The sequence below is a fragment of the Urocitellus parryii genome, chromosome 11, assembly GCF_045843805.1.
Source record: "Urocitellus parryii isolate mUroPar1 chromosome 11, mUroPar1.hap1, whole genome shotgun sequence".
NCBI classification, from domain to species: domain Eukaryota; kingdom Metazoa; phylum Chordata; class Mammalia; order Rodentia; family Sciuridae; genus Urocitellus; species Urocitellus parryii.
This window is the reverse complement of record NC_135541.1, coordinates 3,819,877-3,841,132: the sequence shown is the minus strand read 5'-3', so window position 1 is coordinate 3,841,132 and position 21,256 is coordinate 3,819,877. Positions and strand designations below refer to the sequence as shown.

The 21,256-nt window shown below is 59.1% G+C and overlaps 2 protein-coding genes across 3 annotated transcripts; both read left to right on the top strand.

Moving 5' to 3' along the window:
- The first annotated feature begins 811 nt into the window (after positions 1–811).
- Plekhg5 (pleckstrin homology and RhoGEF domain containing G5) lies at positions 812–15,099 on the top strand. 2 transcript variants are annotated; one of them, XM_026386056.2, is made up of 21 exons: positions 812–931; positions 6,138–6,267; positions 7,243–7,348; positions 7,678–7,738; positions 8,093–8,184; positions 8,590–8,726; positions 9,000–9,145; positions 9,655–9,864; positions 9,936–10,127; positions 10,477–10,572; positions 11,238–11,288; positions 11,386–11,535; positions 11,857–11,967; positions 12,065–12,214; positions 12,298–12,435; positions 12,580–12,699; positions 13,360–13,492; positions 13,578–13,693; positions 13,788–13,957; positions 14,328–14,812; positions 15,022–15,077. In XM_026386056.2, exons 1-21 carry the CDS (start codon positions 812–814, stop codon positions 15,075–15,077), a joined length of 2,970 nt encoding a protein of 989 aa, XP_026241841.2. The 2 variants fall into 2 exon arrangements, with proteins under 2 accessions (XP_026241841.2, XP_026241839.2); XM_026386054.2 differs by having other exon boundaries at positions 14,328–15,099.
- A 1,524-nt stretch (positions 15,100–16,623) lies between these two features.
- Tnfrsf25 (TNF receptor superfamily member 25) lies at positions 16,624–21,198 on the top strand. The gene is made up of 10 exons (XM_026386082.2): positions 16,624–16,682; positions 17,158–17,272; positions 17,470–17,604; positions 17,937–18,098; positions 18,190–18,268; positions 19,166–19,224; positions 19,307–19,414; positions 19,627–19,661; positions 20,312–20,492; positions 20,699–21,198. Exons 1-10 carry the CDS (start codon positions 16,641–16,643, stop codon positions 21,025–21,027), a joined length of 1,245 nt encoding a protein of 414 aa, XP_026241867.2. The 5' UTR covers positions 16,624–16,640; the 3' UTR covers positions 21,028–21,198.
- The last annotated feature ends 58 nt before the right edge of the window (positions 21,199–21,256 follow it).

The window sequence follows — 21,256 nt, the reverse complement described above, 5'->3', positions numbered from 1 at the left end:
GTGGCTCTTGAAGCCTCCTGGCCCCTGATAAACCCCTGCCCCCTCCAAACCATCTCACAGACCCTTGCTCCTCACTTTCTGCATGTATCCAGGTGGAGGAGGAGCTGTCTAGGAGTGGGTGGGCTGGGTGGTCCTGACTGGGTACTGAGGAGTATCCCGAGGAGGCCATTTGAGGCCTGGAGTTGAGGTCTGGTTTTCGGCCCTGCCGGTACCCTTTTAGGTCTCTGTGTCACTTCATCCCCATGTGATGAGTGGGGATAATAGTGCCCACCCGCTTCCTGGGACTGAGTGTGAAAGCGCTCAATGGGCACCTAGTGGGAACCCCGCACCCCATCCAGGCTCTGTTCGCGCCCCCTGGCGGTGGGGACCCCTCCTGGAGCAGAGGGACCTCTGGCGAAGCCGAGCTGGGCTGTGGGCTTTCCTGACCGCGGGCCCGCAGCCCCTACTCCCGGCCCACCTCTCCGCGCCACCCCCCGGGGTCCGGGGCCCCCGCGCTCGGCCAGCGCTGCGCGCGGGGCTGGGATGACCCCCGGGAAGGCCTCTGGGCGCAGGATGTGGCGGCGGGAGGCAGGGGTCCGAGCGGAGGGGCGTCCCCGGCTGCGCGCGGACACGGACCCTCCGGGAGCCCTGGCTGGGCGGGGGGCGGCGTCTCCGGGACAAGGGCGGGGGGCGCGGGGGGCCGTGCGCGAGCTCCGCGGGGTGGCCCGGGCCCGGCCCTGCGTCCCGCGCTCGGGGCGGGCGCGGCCGCACAATGGCAGGAAGCCGGGCTCCACGCGTCGTCCGGCACAGACCGCCGCTTCCTCCGGCCGCCATGGGGACAGGCCCCGGCGTCTCCGGGCGCCGAGCGGCCTCCAGGCCCGGCCCCGCGCCGCCTTCCCGGGAGCCCGAGTCCCTGTGCGTCGGGGGTCGCGCCCGCGCCAGCGTCGGCCAGGTAGGGCGGGGGCGGGGCGGTCCCCAAGCAGAAGGGCGCCCCCCGCCCAGCGGGCCCCTTGTGCCCGTCCTGTGTGCGGACACACCTGCGTCCCCGGCCCTGGACGGGTCCCAGCCCCGCGCCCTCCTGGGCACACAGGCCTCCCTTCTGCCTCTGGCCAGTCCTAGGTGAGGGGGAGCCTGGCTCCCGGTGCCCCTGGGCGGCCTTGGCTGTGCTCCCAGGCCCCGCCACCCTCCCACCTCCCTTGCTATTAGGAAGGCCGTCACCTTTGGAGGTGTGGGACCTGCCCGTTCCGTGGTTTGCAGGGGGTGGGGTCTCCCCTGGGAACTTATTGCACCCCACCTGGGGCTCTTCCTGGGCTGTCAGAGGTGCCTACATCAGGGGTGTTGGTGGGCAGGCAGGAAGGGTGGGGAGGGGCACCCATGTCTGAGAGAAGGGTCCAAGAACCTGGTTTGGGGGACAAGGCAACTCAGCTTAAATGTTGGGGAGACTCCTGGCCCTTTTTGGAGCTGGGGAGGCCTGTGGTTTGGACATGGGCTGTGAGGAAGTGGGGAGGGGAAATGATCCAAAGGAGCTCTGCCCACCCCAGCCTCAGCCCCTCAGTGGGCTCCTGGTTCTCCCTGGCAGGGTTGTGTGTGTGTTCCTGCAACTTGCAGCTTGGTCCTCAGCCAGATCTGCATGGTTAAGTCTGGAAACACCTGGTTCAGGTCCTGGTCCTGAGCTTCATGGTGTAGCTGGTGTTTATTACCCTGGGGGTGCCCACAAGACTGGAGGGGTGAGGTTTTGGTGCATTGTAGCTGCAGCCATGGTGGTGGTGTTCACCAAAGCTCATTGCAGGGCTGGGGAGTGACTCTCCAGGCCCTCAAGGGAGCCTAGTGCTTTATAGTAGGTGCTCAATAAATATTTGTTGAACACTGAATCTGCTGTAAGGAGTGGATCTTTGTGTGAAATCTGCTGTTTATTGGACTGGTTTAAAAACATGATTGTGGCACAGAGTCAGAGACTTGGGCTGAAAGGATCCCAGGGACCCTCCTCAGGACCCTACAACCTAGCAAGGCACTTGCCAGCCATCTCCTGCCCCCACACACCCACCATGGGGCTGCGGCCTGGTTGGCCTGCAGTGCCACCCACACTGGCACCTAAGCTGCTAGGGTTAGGAAGAGGTTAGAGGGGGAGCCTGTGCCAGGCTAGCTGCCCAGGCTGGGTGCAGTGCAGGGACTGCTGAGCTGGGAGACTGGGGACCTCCTGGGAAGAGGGGCTGAGTAGTGTCTTTATCAAGAGGAGACGCTGGGAGCCTGGGGCCCCGAGTCTGCAGAGCCAGGCTTTGGCAGCAGTGCCTGGGGTGGGGTGGGGGGGTGAGTGAGGCAGTAAGTTAAGGCAGGAGCCAGGAACAGCTGTAGTGGCTGAGACCCACACCCCTGCCTCAGGCCCTGACAGCCACTTGTGTGGGGCACAGGAGTGGGGTCATCTGGCACTTGCGCTGCCAGCAGCAGTCTGAGTTAGAGTGTCCATTGCTGCCGCCCAGGACCCAGCTCCACAAAAGGTAGACCCCTTAAGCAGGATCACCCAGTGGTCACCGTTTCCATGCCCTGTACCCTTTTCTGTGTAATGGAGGAGCGAGGAACATAGGGCCAAAACAATGAGCATCAGATGAAGATTAATTTCTCCTGTCCGCAAGGCCCCAGGACTGACATGTGTCCTGTCTCCTCCACTCATTCTCTCTTCTCAGATGCCTGAAATGGTATGAGTGTGATTAAAATCTGGGATCTAGAGTCACATACATTGGCTTCAAGTCCTGACTCCATTGGCTATGTGACTGTAGGTAAATGACTTAACCTCTCTGAGCCTTACTCTTCTCTTAGATAAAATAGGTCCAATAAGAACCCCCTCTCCCAGGAGGAGAGGGTGACACATGTAAGACCCTCAGGGTAGCCCCAGATACATGAGGATGGAATCACCAGTGGACCTCAACCTTTCCCACCTCCTCTTAACCTCCCATCTCCTTCCTGGGGTCAGCTTCTCTGCTGTCCAGGCCACCTTTGCCCTGTCTGTTATCTTGGAAATCTCTGATCTGGCTCTCCACAGCCAAAAACTCTTCAGTGCCTCTCCACTTTCCCAATTAATAAATTAATCAAGTGTAGTTGAGGGCTGTGAGTCAGACGGGTGAAGACGTGCAGTTGCGCAGGTGTGGAGGCAACAGAGTAGAGTAAGGAGATGGTCAGGAGAGAACCGGAGCAAGGTCAGGGGCAGAAGGACAGGAGGTGGCTTTGCAAGTGAAGATCTGCAGGAGAGGAGGCAGGGGTACGCGCTTTGCCGTCTGGGGGACCAGCAATGCCAGGTCAGAGCACAGACAGGAGGCCAGCAGGTGGGGCAGAGCAAGCCAGGACAGATGTGTAGGACAGGGCACGTCTGGCTTTTGTGGGTGTGAGATGGGAGCCATTGGAAGGTTTAGAGTGGATGGAATGTGACTCCTCTTCGCACATGTTCACTCTGGCTCTCCATGGAGAAGTGGTGGGCAGGGCCAGGGAGAAGAGTTGGGAGGCCACTGATGCCATCTGGCTAAGTGACAGGGGCATCGGTGGGTGTTGAGGTTATAGAAACTAAAGATACAGCCAACAGAGTTTTCAGACTGACTCGGTGGAGGTCCAGAGTAACCCCAAGATTTTTCGCCCAATGTATTAGTTTCCTGGAGCTGCTGTAACAACTTAGCACATCTGGCTTTAGAACAAGAGAAGTTTGGGGCTGGGGTTGTGACTCAGTGGTAGAGCGCTCGCCTAGCATGCCCGAGGCACTGGGTTCCATTTTCAGCACCACTTAAATGTAAAATAAAGATATTGTGTTCACCTAAAACTTAAGAATAAATATTTTTAAAAAACACGAGAAATTTATTGAGTTATTTCTGTTTTATGAGACAGGATCTGGCTTTGTCACCCAGGCTGGCCTTGAACTTATGATGATCCTGCCTTGGCCTCCTAAGTAGCTAGGGTAGTAGGTATGTGTCAACATGCCAGGTAGGAAAAGGGACTTTAGAGGATGCAGTAAGATCCCCAGTGGCCTGTAATCTCAGCAGCTCGGGAGGTTGAGGCAGGAGGGTTGTGAGTTCAAAGCCAGCTTCAGCGGAAGTGAGGCAGTAAGCAACTCGGTGAGACCCTGTCTCTAAATAAAAGACAAAATAGGGTCGAGGCTATTGCTTGACAAGTGCCCCAGAGTTCAACCCCCAGTACCAAAACAACAACAACAACAACAACAACAAAAATCCCCAAATGATCAGTTGTCAGGGAGCACGGAGTCAGTAGAGTCCCAATCCAGACACTCAGCCTGACACCATCTAGGTACAGCCAGGCCAATCCACATGGGGCTTCCTGCCAGGCTACTGGCTGGACACTTACAAATGTCAGGTTATGAAAGACCCCCTTCTCCTCCCTGCCAAACAAAACAAAACAAACAAAAGCCCTTGGAGCCTTCACTGGTAAAGGAGTGAAGAGACAGCGTGGCCCTGAGCAGACCTCATCTGGACTCTGGGTGAGGAAAGCCCCACAAAGGAGCGACCTTAGACAGCCGAGAGCCTGAGGGAATCAGAAGGAGTATCCGTACAGGGCCTGGTTCTCAAGGGTGTCCACTGTGTGGGGTTTTGCGGGAAACATCCCTGAGCTGCCGGGTGGCGTACAGCTGTAGCCCCAGCTACTGGGGGAGCTCAGGCCGGAGAATTGCTTGAGTGCAGAAGTTGAAGACCATCAGGGGCAGCATGGTGAGAGCCTGTTTAAAAGAAAAATTCTTATTCTCAGGCCATGCCCTATTTCTGCATCACAGCAAGGAGTGATGAGCGTGAAGTCAGATGTGACAGTGATTGACACTTGTGTGGATGTCATTGTGCTATTATTATTATAACTTTCAGAGGGCTTGAAAAAATTTTTTGGGGGGAGCTAGGGATGTGGCTCAAGCGGTAGCCCGCTCGCCTGGCATGCGTGCGGCCTGGGTTCGATCCTCAGCACCGCATACAAACAAAGATGTTGTGTCTATTTTATATATATAAAATTCTCTCTATCTCTCTTTCTCTTTAAAAAAATGGTACCAGGGATTGAACCCAGGGGTGCTTAACCACTGAGCCACATCCCAGCCCTTTAATTTTTTATTTTGACACAGGGTCTCCCCATGTTGCTAGAGCCTTGCTAAGTTGCTAAGGCTGGCAGTGAACTGTGATCCTCCTGCCCCGGAGTCCCTTGTCACTGGGATTACAGGCATGTGCCACTGTGCCCAATGAGGTTTGAAATATTTAAAAATGAAAACTAGGAAACAGAATGGGAGGCAAGGACTGGGAAGTGGCGATTGTGGTGAGTGTGGACACAGACACCCGGTGTGGTGTGCAGTTGCGCTGTGGAGGGAAGGAGCAGGGGCTGGCAGGGAAGTGCGGCTGGCCGGGTCAGCAGTGCTCCTGAGGTGGAGGGCTCCCGGTGCTGGACTGTGATCCTGTGTTGTGGAGGGACACTTGGCCGTGCAGGGGAAGGGGAATCTGAGCAGCATCCCTGCGTCCCTGGGGGAGGGCCTGGAGGAAGGCTGCCTGAGACTGGAGTGGGACCGTCACGCCGCGACCGGACACGCGGGTCTCCTGCTGCTGGCTTCTGTTTTTCTGGAGTAGCAGGAAGCAGAGTGACCACAGTAGGTTAGGCTGGGCCATTGGAGGTTAGAAGACATGACAGTCACCCTGGAGGATGGAGGAGGCAGGCCCAGTAAATGTAGGTGCCAGTCAGCAGCAGTGGTGTGTGGACCCCAGGTGACGCCCACAGCACCTCCAGGTGACTGCTCTACAGCTCTACCCCGTGCCATTAGGGCCTCAGAATTAACGACAGAAGGCAGGATGGGTGGAGGGCTTCGCCAACACCAAACTGGCCAAACCAAAGAGCATTCCCAAGCTCCATCTTGGGGGTCTTCCTGCCCGGGCCCCAGGGAGAGGCCCTGGTTGCCCAGCCTCATGCTTGTTGCTCGAGGTCTCCTCCAGGGCAGGCCTTGCTTCTCTCTGCCTTCCTAGGAATGGGCACATGGCGGGTGCTTGGGGAAGGTTTGCCAAATGAATCAACGTGGGCAAAGCATCAGGTGCCCGTGGGAATGGCTGGCTGGGTGAGAGGGCCAGCCACAGCTGGGCACTGCCACGGTCTGGGCGGCACCTGCCCGTGGAGCCCTGATCCACCCTCCCCTTCTCCACCTGCAGGTGTGCCATCACGCAGACTGCCAGCAGCTGCACCGCCGGGGGCCGCTCAACCTCTGCGAGGCCTGTGACAGCAAATTCCACAGCGCCGTGCGCTACGATGGGCATGTCCGCTTCGACCTGCCCCCCCAAGGTCAGCAGGAGAGGGCCCCTGCTGGCCCCAAGAGTTCCTGGGCAGCTCTGGGGTGGGGACAGTGTTTTGGTAACCCTTGGAACCTTGACAGGGTCATCAGGAGGAAGAGAGTCATCTGTAATCCAAATATGTGGCAGTTCTTTTGTTTTAGCCAGACAGACCCTCCAGGGCCAGTGCCCATCTCGAGGGCAGGCCTGTGTCTCCCAGTGCTGTGTGGCCCAGACCAGCTGGAGAAAGTCCCCTTTCTTCTCCTTCTGTGGTCCCCAGGGCAGGGACTTCCGGGCAGACCCTCCAGGCAGAGGCAGGTGGGGTGGAGGCAGGTCGGAGGACCTGTGGTAGGAAACAAGGAACCCTCTGGCTGAGAGGGCCTGCCCGCCCCGCCACTGAAAGCCGTCCAGGCCTGTGCAGCAGTGCTGGCCCTGCTCTCCCTCCCACATGACCACAGGTGTTGTCCATGCAGCGTGGTGAGGGGATGCCTGAAAGGAAGATCCATGGACTTTGTTCCCTGCCTGCAATGATCCCAGCACCTGGGGTGTCCTCCTGGGGTACCTCTTTGTGTCTGAGGGATAGATGGTAATGAACAATCCATCTCTGCCAGGCACGGAGGTACACACCTGTCATCCCAGCAGCTCAGGAGGCTGAGGCAGGAGGATGTCGAGTTCAAAGCCAGCCTCAGCAAGGGCAAGGCACTAAGCAACTCAGTGAGACCCTGTCTCCAAATAAAATACAAAATAGGGCTGGAGATGTGGTCGAGTGTCCCTGAGTTCAATCCCTGGCGCGCACACACACACACACACACACACACACACACACACACACACAAACCCTCCATCTCCTTGAAGACCTGAAGGACCCTAGCAACTTGGTGAGGGATTCCAGGGGTCACAGACTGCCCCTCTGGAGGTAGCCATGTTCAAGGACTAAGGAGGGGTCAGGGAGGGAGAAGGTGCAACCCTCTACCCCTTTTCTTCAAAGGCTCTGTCCTAGCCCGGAATGTGTCCACCCGGTCATGCCCCCCACGTACCAGCCCTGCGGTGGACCTGGATGAGGAGGAGGAGGAAAGCTCTGTAGATGGCAAGGGGTAGGTGAGGGGGGGTGGGCAGAGCAGAGACCCTGGGGGAGAGCCCCAGGCACCAGCTGCTTTGGCACCTTTCTCAGAAAAGCCGAGTGGCAAACTCCTCCCACCCCTGTGGATACCCTGGTTCCTGGAGGAGGCTGTCCCAGCCTGGGCCAGCCTGCAAGGTGTCTGGGAGCCTACTCCCCTGCCTGACTGGGTAGCATTGTGTGAGCCTGTGTTGGCCACCAGAGGGCGCACAGTCCCATGTGGGACCTGCCAGGGCCCCACTCACATCCTCTCCTGGTGAGGGCCCACCCCCACCTCCCAGATCTGCCTTCACTTTTTCCCTGAAGGGACCGGAAGAGTACAGGACTGAGACTCTCCAAGAAGAAAGCAAGGAGGAGACACACAGATGTGAGGAGCCCCAGGGCTGGCAGAGGGGGTGCCCAGTCAGTGCCTGCCCCTCCCAGGCCCTTTCCTTTCCCCTCGGCGGGGGCCTCCCCACTCTGAACTCTAGGATGCGGGATGGGGTCTGGAGTGAGCGTGTCCCTTCCTTGCCACTGTACCCTGCAGCCAGCACTGCCCTAGCTCTGGCTGAGGTTTCTCCAGGAGCTCCTTGGGCAGGAGAGCCCTTGTGGCCTCCCAGGGACAGAGGAGGGCTGGGAGACCCCTGGCCTTCACCTGCCTGCTGGGGTTTCCCTCCTGGTTTGGGACTGGTAGGAGATGAGGGCTGGCAGTGGAGAAGCTGACAGACCCCTGTCATCACAGGACCCAAGCAAGGAGTGCTTCACCTTGAAATTTGACCTGAACGTGGATATAGAGACAGAGATCGTGCCGGCTCTAAAGAAGAAGTCGCTGGGGTAGGGCTCCGTGTTGCTGGGGGAGGAAGTGGGGCTGGGGCCAGTGAGGCCTCCCTAGCTGGAGGCTCCAGGTCTGTGTGTATGTGTGTGTGTGTGTGTGAGAGAGAGAGAGAGAGACAGACAGACAGACAGGGGGAGAGAGAGGTGGCTGTGAGTCTCCACCTCTGGGCAGTCCTGTGTGGATGTACATACCTGTGCAAGAGACCAGGACAGGGTCTGTGCATCTGCGTTCCAATCCTGTGTGCAGGGCCTGGTCCCAGCGTACCTGTGAAGGCGTGCGTGTGCTGGCCTGTGTGCTCCCTGGGGACAGGATTCTGCCCATGCCTCCCTTTTCTGATGGGGAGGTGGATGGAGAGGGGTATTGCATAAATTGTCCCAACACACACATTTCCCTCTTGGGGATAGGGAGGTGCTGCTGCCCGTGTTTGAAAGAAAGGGCATTGCACTGGGCAAAGTGGATATCTACCTCGACCAGTCCAACACGCCCCTGTCCCTCACCTTCGAGGCCTACAGGTTTGGTGGACACTACCTGCGGGTCAAAGGTGAGCAGCAGGCTTCACAGGTAGCCGGGTTGCTAGGACCTGGTGGTGCCTCCTCCCGGAGATGGGAGCCCTTTCCAGGCTCAGCTTCCCATTGGCTGTGGCCCTGAGCAGGCTCATTACCATACAGGTGTCTCTGCCGGGTGCTGTCAGGGTGGGGCTGTGGGAGGAGGGCAGCTGGGCCTGGGCTCAGATCCTCTGGGGAGAGAGGACTGGGGCCTCACCTCCCTCAGACCCAGGCACTGAAGACCTCTTTTTGCCCCCACACCACCCCAGCCAAGCCAGGGGATGAGGGCAAAGTGGAGCAGGGTGTGAAGGACTCCAAGTCCCTGAGCCTGCCAATCCTGCGGTCGGCCGGGGCCTGGTCCCCCGCACTGGAGCGTGTGGATCCCCAGAGCCGCCGGGAGAGCCTCGACATTTTGGTGAGGAGGGGCTGTCGGCGCTGGGAGCAGCACAGCTTAGAGGGAAGTCACTCTGGGTCCCTCACTGTCCACTCTTGGGGTTTAACTTCCCCTTCTGGAAGATGGAGCCGGCTGTGAGCCTAGGGCTCCTCTGAATTTAGCGACAGGTCTTGTCTCTGAGTCTTCTGCTGCCCAGTGAGTCGGAGAGTGTGTGTTCATGAGCCCATCTGTGCTCGGGAGTGAGACCTCACATGGCACGGGCCCCATTTGGAGCAGTACTTGTTGGTGCCTTTGAGTGTGTGTATAACTCTTCCTCCCACCTGCTCTGTGCTTGTGGCTGGGGGAAGACAGTTGGGCGAATCTGTCTGCACCTTTCAGCCCTGAGAAGTCCAGGTTTCAGGAGAACTGACACCCAGGGCCAGGTGTAGAGACCCTCCCACATCCCAAGCTGGCCTGAGGTCCTGGGAATCCCTGTGAGGTGGGGTCACAGAGGCGGGTCAGGCTGGCCTTGACCTCCGTGCTCTCCCTAGGCACCTGGCCGCCGTCGCAAGAACATGTCAGAGTTCCTGGGGGAGTCCAGCATCCCGGGGCAAGAGCCCCCCATGCCCTCCAGCTGCTCTCTACCCAGTAGCAACAGCAGTGGCACTAGCAGTGGGGGCAGTGACAGCTGGAAGAACCGGGCAGCCAGTCGCTTCAGTGGCTTCTTCAGCTCAAGTCCCAGCACCAGTGCCTTTGGCAGGGTATGTGGCCCTGTGGGCTCCAGGGGCAGGGCAGCTGCTGGCCCTGACCCTGACCGTGGGTCTCCTCCTAGGAGGTGGACAAGATGGAGCAGCTGGAGGGCAAGCTGCATGCCTATGGCCTTTTTGGGCTGCCGCGGCTGCCCCGGAGGCTGCGCTTTGACCACGACTCCTGGGAGGAGGAAGAGGTCGATGAGGATGAGGATGAGGATACCCCGTGCCTCCGGCTGGAGGACAGCTGGAGGGAGCTCATTGATGGGCATGAGGTGGGTGCAGCTGCAGCCTTCCCATCCCTCCTAGCGTATGAAAGGGGGATAGCCCTTATGAGGACCCAGTGACAGGATCTTCCATAAAATGGCCCCAAGAGGCTGTCCCCACTTTGGGGGAAATAAGCTGTGTGAAAATGGCACGTGGCTTGGCTGTTTTGGTGGCAGAGGAAGACCCAGTCGTGGGTGTCTTGATTGTGAAGATCCATGTGATGGTGAGAGTGGCCTGCCTCCTCCAGGACCTCTGTGTCCCTATCAGGAAATCGAGGACTTCCATGCAGGGTTGCCCACCCCACCTTGCCCTGCCTAGCCCTGGGCTCCTAGTTGACTTGCCCTGCCCTCCCTTTAGAAGCTGACCCGGCGGCAGTGCCACCAGCAGGAGGCAGTGTGGGAGCTCTTGCACACGGAGGCCTCCTACATCAGGAAACTTCGAGTGATCACCAACGTAAGTGGGGGCCTCCATCCTAGCGTCCACCTCACCTACCTGCCGCCCTGGTCTCTTTCTAGGTGGACTCTCAGCTGAATCTGGGGTTTTGCAGAAAGAGCAGGTACCCAACAACAAAGGGGGCACAGGAAAATCAGAGAAGGGCTGCCCCCCCCAAGAACAGATGATTCCACAGGCACCTGGGAGGGGGCTTCAGGCAGATTGGGCAGGTTAAGCTGAGTGAACACAGGTGAGGCCTCATTCTCTCCTTCAAGGCTGCTTCTGAACACTGGTGTGTGCCAGGTGCCAGGGCCCACACCCTACAGGAGGCAGGATGTATAGGCACTGTGGGGGTCCAGCTCAGGGAGGGGAGCGCCTGCCCTGTGCCTGGGGGTTCAAGAAGTCTTCCTGGAAAGAGGATTCACCCTCTAAGGCAAAACCTGCGGCTGGGCCAGGGTAGAGGAGAGGATCCAGGGGATGCTGCAGGGCCAGTCTCCCCCTGCTCTCCTCCAGGTGGGGCGAGGGCAGGTTGACCCCCAGGTGGGCCACGGGGGCCTTGGAGCTCCCAAATGAGAAGACCAAATGGTGCTCCTGCTCCCTCCTTATCCCTGATTCTGGCCTTCGTGGAAGGGAGCCTGAGTCTGGGTGGGGCTTCAGGTCCGCTGCAGTGTCCTCTGTCCCCACAGTTGTTCCTGTGTTGCCTTCTGAACCTGCAAGAGTCTGGGCTGCTGTGCGAGGTATGGCCTGGCCTGGGAACGGGGGCGGGGGAGGTACTGGGAAGGGGGCGGGGCCAGGATTGTGGGGCGGGGCCGACCCACCTTCCGCCCTGCGCAGGTGGAGGCGGAGCGTCTGTTCAGCAACATCCCAGAGATCGCTCGGCTGCACCGCGCATTTTGGGGCGGTGTGATGGCTCCGGTGCTGGAGAAGGCGCGGCGCACGCGGGCCCTGCTGCAGCCTGGGGACTTCCTCAAAGGCTTCAAGATGGTACGCGCAGGGTCGGACGCGCAGGGTCGGACGCAGGCGAGGCCACTGAGGCAGGGTTGGGGCATCCAAGACTCCATGGCCTAATCCCGTGTACTTGTTGCCCTCAATTCCCTCTGACCAGTGACCCCGGGTGACCCCTGTGGGAAGCATGTGTCTGGCGTTTGAATTTGAACCCCCCCTTGGCCATCCACTCAGTAGTCCATCTCACCTGGAATAATAAGCTTGTCACCCCCTGGGTGGTCCCGAAAGCACTGTGAGGCCTGGGCCTGTCCACAGGGAGCGCGGGGTCACAGGTGCTGTGGTTGTTCTCCCCTGGGTCAGTTCGGGTCGCTGTTCAAGCCGTACGTCCGATACTGCATGGAGGAGGAGGGCTGCATGGAGTACATGCGCGGTCTGCTGCGGGACAACGACCTGTTCCGCGCCTACATCACGGTGAGAGCTGGCGGGGCGCTGTGGGTGCTGAGGCTGGGCCGAGGGCTCCCGCTGGCTGGGCGGGGCCCGATTTGAGTCCCGCCCCCTCTGGCTGCAGTGGGCTGAGAAGCACCAGCAGTGCCAGCGGCTGAAGCTGAGTGACATGCTGGCCAAGCCCCACCAACGGCTCACCAAATACCCTCTGCTGCTCAAGTCGGTGCTGCGGAAGACTGATGAGACCCGAGACAGGGAGGCCATCGCCACCATGGTAACCCGAACAGTGGGTGGGGTCTCCTCCAGCTGTCTGTCCCTCCCTGTCCCCGGGCCTGAAGCCACACTGCCTGTCCCCAGATCAGCTCCGTGGAGCGCTTCATCCACCACGTGAACACATGCATGAGGCAGCGACAGGAGCGGCAGCGGCTGGCAGCCGTGGTGAGCCGCATCGATGCCTATGAGGTGGTGGAGGGCAGCAACGACGAGGTGGACAAGGTGGGCACGTGTGTCTTTGGGAAAGGGCCTGCGTCCTGCTGGGAAGGAGGAAGGGCCAAATGGCAGCCGGGGGTGATGCTGGCCTCCTAGCTGAGGTGGGCACTCAGATCCTAACCTTCCCTACACCCACGCCCCCATCCCCAGCTCCTGAAGGAATTTCTGCATCTGGACCTGACAGCACCCATCCCTGGTGCCTCCCCAGAGGAGACACGGCAGCTGCTGCTGGAGGGGAGCCTAAAGATGAAGGAGGGGAAGGACAGCAAGGTGACTTAGGGGCCACAACCCCCTGCTCTGCCCCACCCTCCTTGCCCCTTTGGTGTGGACCACCTTTCTTGGGGACCTCGTGGGCCGCAGCTAGTGGTTCTCAGCTGCATAGTCAGTTCAGTGGTGACCCAAGAACTAGCAATTTTTGTAGCTATGGTGATGGATGATGGTCTGCAAGCAATTTACTCTTTACACATAAACAGCAGGGTCATAGCCATAGAGGTGGGCAGGAGGGGCATGGTCTATAAAGGCCAGGAACTGCCCAGGGCCTTGCTTACTGTGCTGCTCAGGCTTTAGGCACTGGGTAGCTGAGAGTCTACACGTTGTGATTTAAAAATCACCTTCCTTTTCTTCTCTTTAATGTAAACTGGTTGAAATAATTCAGAAATGTGTGTCTCAGAGAAAATCATCTTTCTCTGAATTTTAAAGATTCACAGGGGCGGGGGGCGGTGCAGAGGTATCTGACAAAAACCTAGTGCTCCCGGTGAACTCCAATGCTCTCAGCATCCTGCAGTTTCCCAGTGCTCCCAGCATAGTGTTCCTAGTGCTCTCAGCACTCCCAGCACTCCTTGCATACGGCAGTGTTCTCAGTGCTCCTAGTGCTCCCAGCACACTGCAGCAAGCCCGGGACTCTGACCCTCTCCTGCTCCCCCACCCCAGATGGATGTGTACTGCTTCCTCTTCACTGATCTGCTCTTAGTGACCAAGGCAGTGAAAAAGGCTGAGAGGACCAAGGTCATCAGGCCACCACTGCTGGTGGACAAGATTGTGTGCCGGGAGCTGCGGGACCCCGGTGAGGAGCACTGGCTCCTGGGCTGGGGCTGCAGTGGGAGGGGCTCTGATCTCCACCAACATTGATGTGGGTCTTTCCTGACCAGGCTCCTTCCTCCTCATCTACCTGAACGAGTTCCACAGTGCCGTGGGGGCCTACACATTCCAGGCCAGTGGCCAGGCCCTGTGCCGAGGCTGGGTGGATGCCATTTACAATGCTCAGGTGAGAGCAGAGTGGTGTGAGGGTAGGCAGGCCAGACTCGAGACTGCTGGTCCCCGTCCATTCTACTCCTGTGCCCACTCTCTCCTACCTACAGAACCAGCTGCAACAGCTGCGCGCACAGGAGCACCCAGGCAATCAGCAACCTCTACAGAGACTGGAAGAGGAGGAAGAAGAAGAGGAGGAGGAAGGTGAGAGCAGCACTTCGGCTGCCAGCTCCCCGACCATCCTGCGCAGGAGCAGCAACAGCCTCAACTCCCAGCACTGGTAAGTTTGCCCAAGACCACACAGCAGGCCATGTGCCTCCGCCAAGGACTCATGCTCTTAGCCATTGACACCCAGCCATGGCCCCTTCTGAAGAGCCGCATGTGGTAAACAAGGAAGGGGATGTCGGAGGCAGCTCAGTCCCCACCAGGGTCCAGGCAGGGAGAACAGTTTCTAATTTGAGTGTCAGCTTTGATCTATTAGTGGTGGCTGCCTGGAGCCCTGTGCTGAAGATTCTTAGACCAGAAAAGAGTGTTGGAATCCATTATTGTCTGTTGTGGACCCAGGAGCTTGAGGAGCTCTGAGCCTTGAGATCTGTTCCAGGCCTTCTAGGCTTCCTCTGGTTGGGCTGACCTTCCTCCTGGCCCCACAGTGCTTCAGATGGCTCCACTGAGACCCTGGCCATGGTTGTGGTGGAACCTGGGGAGATGCTGTCCTCCGAGTTTGATGGTGGCCCCTTAAGCTCCCAGTCGGATGAGCCCTCTCTTAGCTCCACTGCTTCATCGATCACACCCACCAGCGAACTGCTGCCGCTGGGCCCAGTGGATGGCCGCTCTTGCTCCATGGACTCTGCCTATGGCACCCTGTCCCCCACCTCCCTGCAAGATTTTTCAGCTCCAGCCCCTGCGGTGGAGCCAGTGCCCCAGCCCACAGAGTTATCACAAACTCCTTCACCCCCACCCTCGCCCCGCCTCCGCCGCCGCACCCCTGTCCAGCTGCTGCCCAGCCTGCCTCGCCTGCTCAAGTCTAAATCTGAGGCCAGCCTCCTCCAGCTGCTGTCTGGGGCTGCCACCTGTGGAGGACCCCCAGCTCCCAGCCGCAGCTTGTCAGAGCTCTGCCTGGCCACTGTAGCTCCTGGCACCAGGACTCAGGGCTCTGCTCAGAAAGCTGGACCTGGCTGGGATTGCCAGGCAGCATGCATACCTGGCAGCAGCCCTGAGCCTCCAGAGCCTGGGGACAGAACCAGTTGTCTGCCTGGGGAGCCTGCAGGCCCTGCCAGGAGGAGGTACAGAGAGCCACCCTCTCCCAGGGTCCAACCTGAGCCCCCACCAGGGATCTCTGTCCAGCACAGGAAGTTGACCCTGGCCCAGCTCTACCGAATCAGGACCACCCTGCTGCTTAATTCCACGCTCACTGCCTCGTGAGTGGCCTGGCTGGCGTATGGGACAGGTGGCTTAGTGTGCTGTTGTTGTACTAAGTTCTGGTAGTGGGTAGGGGCATGGTGATGATAACTGGGAACATCAGCATTTGGGGATGGGACGGAGAGGAGCCTTGGACTTAATCCCACTGCCTCTCTCCTCCACTGGAGGAGCTGGTCCCACTGAAGTGGGCCGCTCCGAGGGCAAATGCTGGGGCCTCAGACATGGAGGAGCCTGGGCAAGCCACGTAATCCCACTGCCTGTAGGTGTCTCCGGCAGGCAGCAGTGAAGGGAATTAAGGATCGTGGTGGGGGGAGAGGGTGACTAGAGCCACTCCAAATAGCAGCAGCCAAGGAAATTGTCTCCCCACCCTTGCAGGGAAGTCTGAGCAGATGGAGGCTTCCAAGGTGCCACTGACCAAGGGACAGCAGACAGCATGCTTCTGGGGGTGCAGCACCTGCTTCACCTGCTGCCTCATGTGTGCATGAGCCGGAGTGTCAGTCAGGACCCCAGCTACCACCCCAGGGCCAATTTGCACTTTGTCGGACTGGATGAAGTGGAGGAGGGCTCAGCAGAGCCTCAGGCCTGGGCAATAGAACCCTCTCCACACACCTGCCCAGGAAGTCCCTTGTCCCTTACTCCTGAAGTTACCAGCTCTAATCCTCTGGGCTGGGCTCCCAGACTCCTCTTCCCATGGCCACCCTCATCTGTCCTCAAATGGGATGCACCCTAGCCCCCAATCCCCTCTTTCTCTCCTTCCCAGTCCTGCTGGCCACCTCAGGCTTGGGTTGGCTCTGTGTAAAGCTGCATATTTATTGAGCTTTGTTCTTTTATAAAGACTTGTATATACTCCCCTGGAAAGAGTCCTGTGCTTCTGGAGCCCACCCCTTCCTGCCTGGAGCACACTTGAGCTCCCGGTGGTTCCTCTCTGTGCTCTGTGCCCCTCCAGCCGCAGGGGGGGCCCTGTGGAAGACACAGTGGGAAGCAGCCTTGCAGTACTGGGGTGGGGTGTCAAGCGGCAGCACCTGGAGTCCAGGCCTCTTCCCTGCCACAGCCAGGGAGGAAGCCTCCCATGAGAGTCCTCCCGAGATGTCCCAGGGCCTGGCCCTGGGCCCTGCCTGTGAGCTTAAATCAGGGCAAGTGGCCCACCTCTGACTCTGCTCCCTAGGACGCAGGACTGAGTCATCACCTAGACCCACACCCAGGTCTTCTGGGAAAGGTGGGTCTCCCACCTGGGTCTCTGGTGTTTTTGGCCCAACCCCTTCCACGGCCCAGAGGCCCAGAGACGGCAGACAGTTGCCGGGGCTCCACCTCCTAGCGCCGGTTCTGGGGGCGGCGGGTGCGGCCTGTCGAGGCGGGCAGCTCAGGTGAGCCGGGGGCGCGGGCGGCTGGGGCGGGCGGCACGCGTCCCCCGGCGCTTCCCGGGAACTGCGGCCCCGCCCCGCGGGCTCCTCTCGGGGCGCGGGGCGGGCCCAGCTGGCGCGGGCGGAGCGGGGAAGCCCCTGGGCGCGCACGCCCGTCGGAGGGCCGAGCGCGGCGCGACCGCCATGGAGCCGCGGCCCGGGGGCTGCGCGGCAGCCGTGGCTGCGGTGAGTGGGGACGCCAGGCCGGGTCAGCCGAGAGCCTCCCTCCAGCCCCGGCGCCTCGAGCGCGGGGCCGCGCCGTCGGCCCCTCTCTGACCTAGTTAGCCGCTCGGGCGGGGCGGGGCGGGGCCCTTCCGCTGGGAGGAAGCACCGCGCCCGGGGCGGCAGGGGTCTGGGGGCCCGCGGGCGACCCTCAGCACCGGTGGGGCTGTGGGGCGGTGGGGCGGCCTCTTCCCGCCCTGGTGGAGGGAAGGGTGTGAGGCAGGGCCCGGGCTTGTCCTTCCCGAACTTGGCCCTGCACCGGAGGGGGGGGGAAGGAAGCTGGTCCCACCGCCACCCATGGGCACCCCTTCTGCCCAGGCGCCTGAGAGGTGGGCCGCTCCGAGGGCAAATGCTGGGACCTCTGACATGGAGGAGTCTGGGCAAGGAGGGGCCCCCTCATGGTGCAGCCACACGGGGGTCAGTAGCACGTATCCTCCAGGCTGTCCTCCTGCTGCTGCTGGGTGTCCAGGGCAGCTTTCCTGGCCCCAGGTGTGACTGCACAGGTGACTTCCAGAAGAGGAATGGTCCCCTCTGTTGCAGGGGCTGTCCTGTGGGTAAGTGGCAGCAGTGGAAAGGAGGGTATTCTGGGGGCAGGTGAGGGTCTGGCGGGGTTGGGATGAGGTGGGGGGCTGGGCCGCAGCTGGGGGTGGGCTGGGAGGGAAGTAGGGAGACAGCAGGGAGGGAGGGAGGGACTGGAGCAAGCTGGGAGGTGCTGACCGTGCCTTGACTGACCCCTCTCTGGGTCCCACAGGGCACTACATGAAGGCCCCCTGCACAGAGTCCTGTGGGAACTCCACCTGCCTTCCCTGTCCCCAGGGCACCTTCTTGGCCAGGGATAACCACTTTAAGGATCAGTGTACCCGCTGCCAGGCCTGTGATGAGGAGGGTGAGGGGTGTCTGGTGCTCAGTGTGTGGGGGGTAGTCTTTGAAGGAAGTGGCTGGCTTGGACCCAACCTTTGGGTGTGAGGACCCTGTGCCCACCCTCCCCACACCCCTCCAACCTGATCCCCCCTCAGGATGCCTCTGCTCCTTTCTTTTCCTGGTCACCTTGTCTCCATGTGCTTTGGCCTCTGTTCTGCTGTGTTGGGCAAAATTCTCTCCCTTTGGGGATAGCCCACACCCTTCTCTTTGGCCTAGCCCTGTCTTTTTTCTGGGGGTCTCTGGCTTCTCTGTAGGAGCCCCTGACCATCCCTGCACTATCTCCCTACACTCTGCCAGCCTTCCAGGTGGCCTTGGAGAACTGTTCAGCAGTGGCAGACACCCGCTGCGGCTGTGAGCCTGGCTGGCTGATTGACTGCTCCGTCAAGCCTTGTAGGGAAAATTCACCCTTCCTCTGCCGCCACTGCCCAGACTGTGAGGCCCTGTACACAGAGCTGCCCTGTGAGTACCCCTCCTGGGCTCTCTTCCTCATGTCCCCTTCTTCTAGCCCCCTCCTCTCCCATGCTGACCCATGCCATCTCTTGGACTGCAGGTTCCAGCAGAGACGCTGACTGTGGGCCCTGCCTGCCTGGCTTCTATGAATATGGCAATGACTGCGTGTCCTGCCCCACGTAACTTCCTAGCTGTCCTGAGCCAGAGGGGAGGGAGACTGGTAGTGGGGTGGAGACTTTTGGGGACAGGTGCTGCTAGTTTAGAGATAGGAAGGGACAGGGAGGGGGGAGCTTGGCTCCCACTTTAGACAAACAGGACAGTACATGAGTCTAAGTTCACCTTATGCCAGGTAAATAAGGGGGTACAACTTCACTTTCTGCCAGAATTTTTCTTAGTAATTCTTCCATTCAAGTATTAAGAATGGATCTGTTCAGCTTGGGAGATGGAGGCAGAAGGATTTCGAGTTCAAAGCCAGCCTCAGCAATTTAGCAAGGTGCTAAGCAACTCAGTGAGACCCTGTCTCTAATAAAATACAAAACTGGTCTAGGCCCAGTGGTTGAATGCCCCTGAGTTCAATCCCTGGTACCCAAAAACAAAAACTTGGGCTTTAATTCAGGATTTGCTGCTAGTTCTTGGGCAAATTCACAGAAATAGCCTCTTTGATCTGAGGTTTTCCATCTAATCAGGGGGTGCCAGTAGATTCTTCTCAGGGCTGTGATCAGGGGAAAGCCACCTTCATTTATCCAGCGAGTCTTTTTACTGAGCATCTATTAGTTCCCAGATATTATTCTAGGTGTCAGGACTACACAGGGAACCAAAGAGGCAAAAATCCCTGTTCTTATGCAATTGACATTCTAGTGACCCTTAATCTAGTCTAGAGTTTTAAAAAACAGTAGTGATTGTTATTGCTTTAAGGACACAAGTGACATTTCAGCAGTACCTTGGGGAAATTCTCGAGCAGAGTGAGGCTCACAGGAGAGAAGCTGGGGAAGGCAAGGTCTCCAGGTTGGGAAGCTGTAGGGCACTCCTGGTAGCCCCTGCTGGTGTGTACCTCCTCATCTAGTCCCTCTTTACAGGAGCAGCATCCTGGGGAGCTGTCCTGAGCCCTGTGCTGCTGTTTGTGGCTGGAGGCAGAGTATGCAAGTGGGAGAACTGGGATGGGCCAAGGGGTGGCTGGGAAGGGGCTACCACCCAGCACCCACCAGCTGTTCTTTCAGTGTTCTGGGCACAGGTGCTTGTGGCTGGCCTGGTGGTCCTGTTCCTGCTTGGGGGCACCCTGATCTATACTTACCACCGCTGCCAGCCTCACAAACCAGTGGTTCCTGGTAAGTCCACACATACAAAGCACACACACCCAAATACAATTTCCAGGGGCCTGGGGTCAGGATGGTTGTTCTCGAGGCAACTCAACCCTGTAGAGAAACTAAGGCAGGGAATATGTACGGGGAGGGGAGGAACTCAAGAGGAGCTGGACCAGCACCCAGGTCCAGGGACCTTGTCTGATTGCTGACCAGATCTTCTGTATCTCTGTCGGCAGAAAAAGCTGGGACTGAGGCCCCGACCCCACTGCAGGTAAGCTTCACATCCCAGTATACACTGGGAAGAAGTTTGCTTTCTGGAACTGGGAGGATATGTCCTGATCTCTGGCATTAGGCATCAGGGGCACAGCATCCAGCACAAGATGGAACTAATAGGCAAATATGCTGAGGGAGTGGGGCACAGTGGCACACGCCTATAATCCCAGTGGCTAGGGAGGCTGAGGCAGGAGGATCACAAGTTCAAAGCCAGTCTAGCAACTTAGGCCCTAAGCAACTTAGTGACCCTGTGTCTAAATAAAATATAAAAAGGGCTGGGGATGTGGCTCAGTGGCTAAGCGTCCTTGGGTTCAATCCTTGATACCACACACACACACATACACACACACACACACACAAAGAAAAAGTGCTGAGAGCTGTTTTCAGTGGGTGAGGCCCTCAAGTGGCTATCTACTGGGTCTGGAGGAGTACACCTGGGCAAGGAGTTGGGGGAACAAGAAGATGGCAGCAGGGCAGGGTATTCCAGGCAGAGGTAATAGCTCTTCTGCTGGGCCATACCAAGAGGTCAGAGGCTCTGGGGCAAGCAGCATTGCTTATGGCAAGGAATGTCCACTACTGGCTAGAGACTGCAGTAATGGGGCATTTCCAGGCAGACAGGACTGACGTAGGTTCTCTCTTGGTTTCCAGGCCACCCAACTCTCAGCCTCTGAAAGTGCCCACACCCTTCTGGTGCCCCCTGGCAGCAGTGGGAAGGTCTGCACCGTCCAGTTGGTAGACAACAGCTGGACCCCTGACTGCCCTCAGATCCAGGAAGTGCCCTGCCAGCAGGTGCCACAGTCCTGGGACCAGCTGCCCAGCAGAGATCTTGGTAAGAGACCTCAGTGGCCTTAGGCTTGAGTCCATTTTCTTAAGTCTAAGATGGGAATTTAGGGTTTCACGACTTGACCTCTTCCAGTTCCCTGACTGGGATGGGTGGGGGAGATCCAGCAAGCCTCCTGCAGAGGCCTGAAAGCACCTGATCCCATCGTGGCCACAGCCTTTATTCCACATTGGCTCTCTCTGGCTCCATCCCAGGCCCTCCTCTGGCACCCCCGCTCTCGCCAGCACCCTCTGCAGGCTCGCCGGCTGCAGTGCTCCAGCCTGGCCCGCAACTATATGACGTGATGGACGCTGTCCCAGCGCGGCGCTGGAAGGAGTTTGTGCGCACTCTGGGCCTGCGTGAGGCAGAGATTGAGGCGGTGGAGGTAGAAATTGGCCGCTTCCGGGACCAGCAGTATGAGATGCTCAAGCGCTGGCGCCAGCAGCAGCCCGCGGGTCTGGGCGCAGTCTTCGCGGCCCTAGAGCGCATGGGGCTGGATGGCTGCGCCGAGGACCTCCGTAGCCGCCTGCAGCGCGGAGCGTGACACAGGGCCCACCGGCTACTTTGACATTCTGGTGACCCTTGCAGAAGCCTTAAGTACAGTTACTTATGCGTGTAGACATTTTATGTCACTTATTAAGCTGGTGGCACGGCCCTGTGTAGCAAGCAGCGCCAGCCAGCCTCCTCCCTGCTCACCTGCAGAGCTCGGGTTAAGGCGAAGAAGGATGAATGACTGTCGGGAGAGACTTGGTCTGAGTTTCGCTGGGGCCTTG

Coding starts and splice junctions, on each gene's coding strand:
- Plekhg5 (XM_026386054.2), top strand. CDS start 812: ATGGGGACAGGCCCCGGCGTCTCCGGGCGCCGAGCGGCCTCCAGGCCC. Junction 9,146..9,654: donor GGGAGAGCCTCGACATTTTG/GTGAGGAGGGGC, acceptor TGCTCTCCCTAG/GCACCTGGCCGCCGTCGCAA. Junction 10,573..11,237: donor AACTTCGAGTGATCACCAAC/GTAAGTGGGGGC, acceptor CTGTCCCCACAG/TTGTTCCTGTGTTGCCTTCT.
- Tnfrsf25 (XM_026386082.2), top strand. CDS start 16,641: ATGGAGCCGCGGCCCGGGGGCTGCGCGGCAGCCGTGGCTGCG. Junction 17,605..17,936: donor CCAGGCCTGTGATGAGGAGG/GTGAGGGGTGTC, acceptor ACACTCTGCCAG/CCTTCCAGGTGGCCTTGGAG. Junction 19,225..19,306: donor TGTTTGTGGCTGGAGGCAGA/GTATGCAAGTGG, acceptor CTGTTCTTTCAG/TGTTCTGGGCACAGGTGCTT.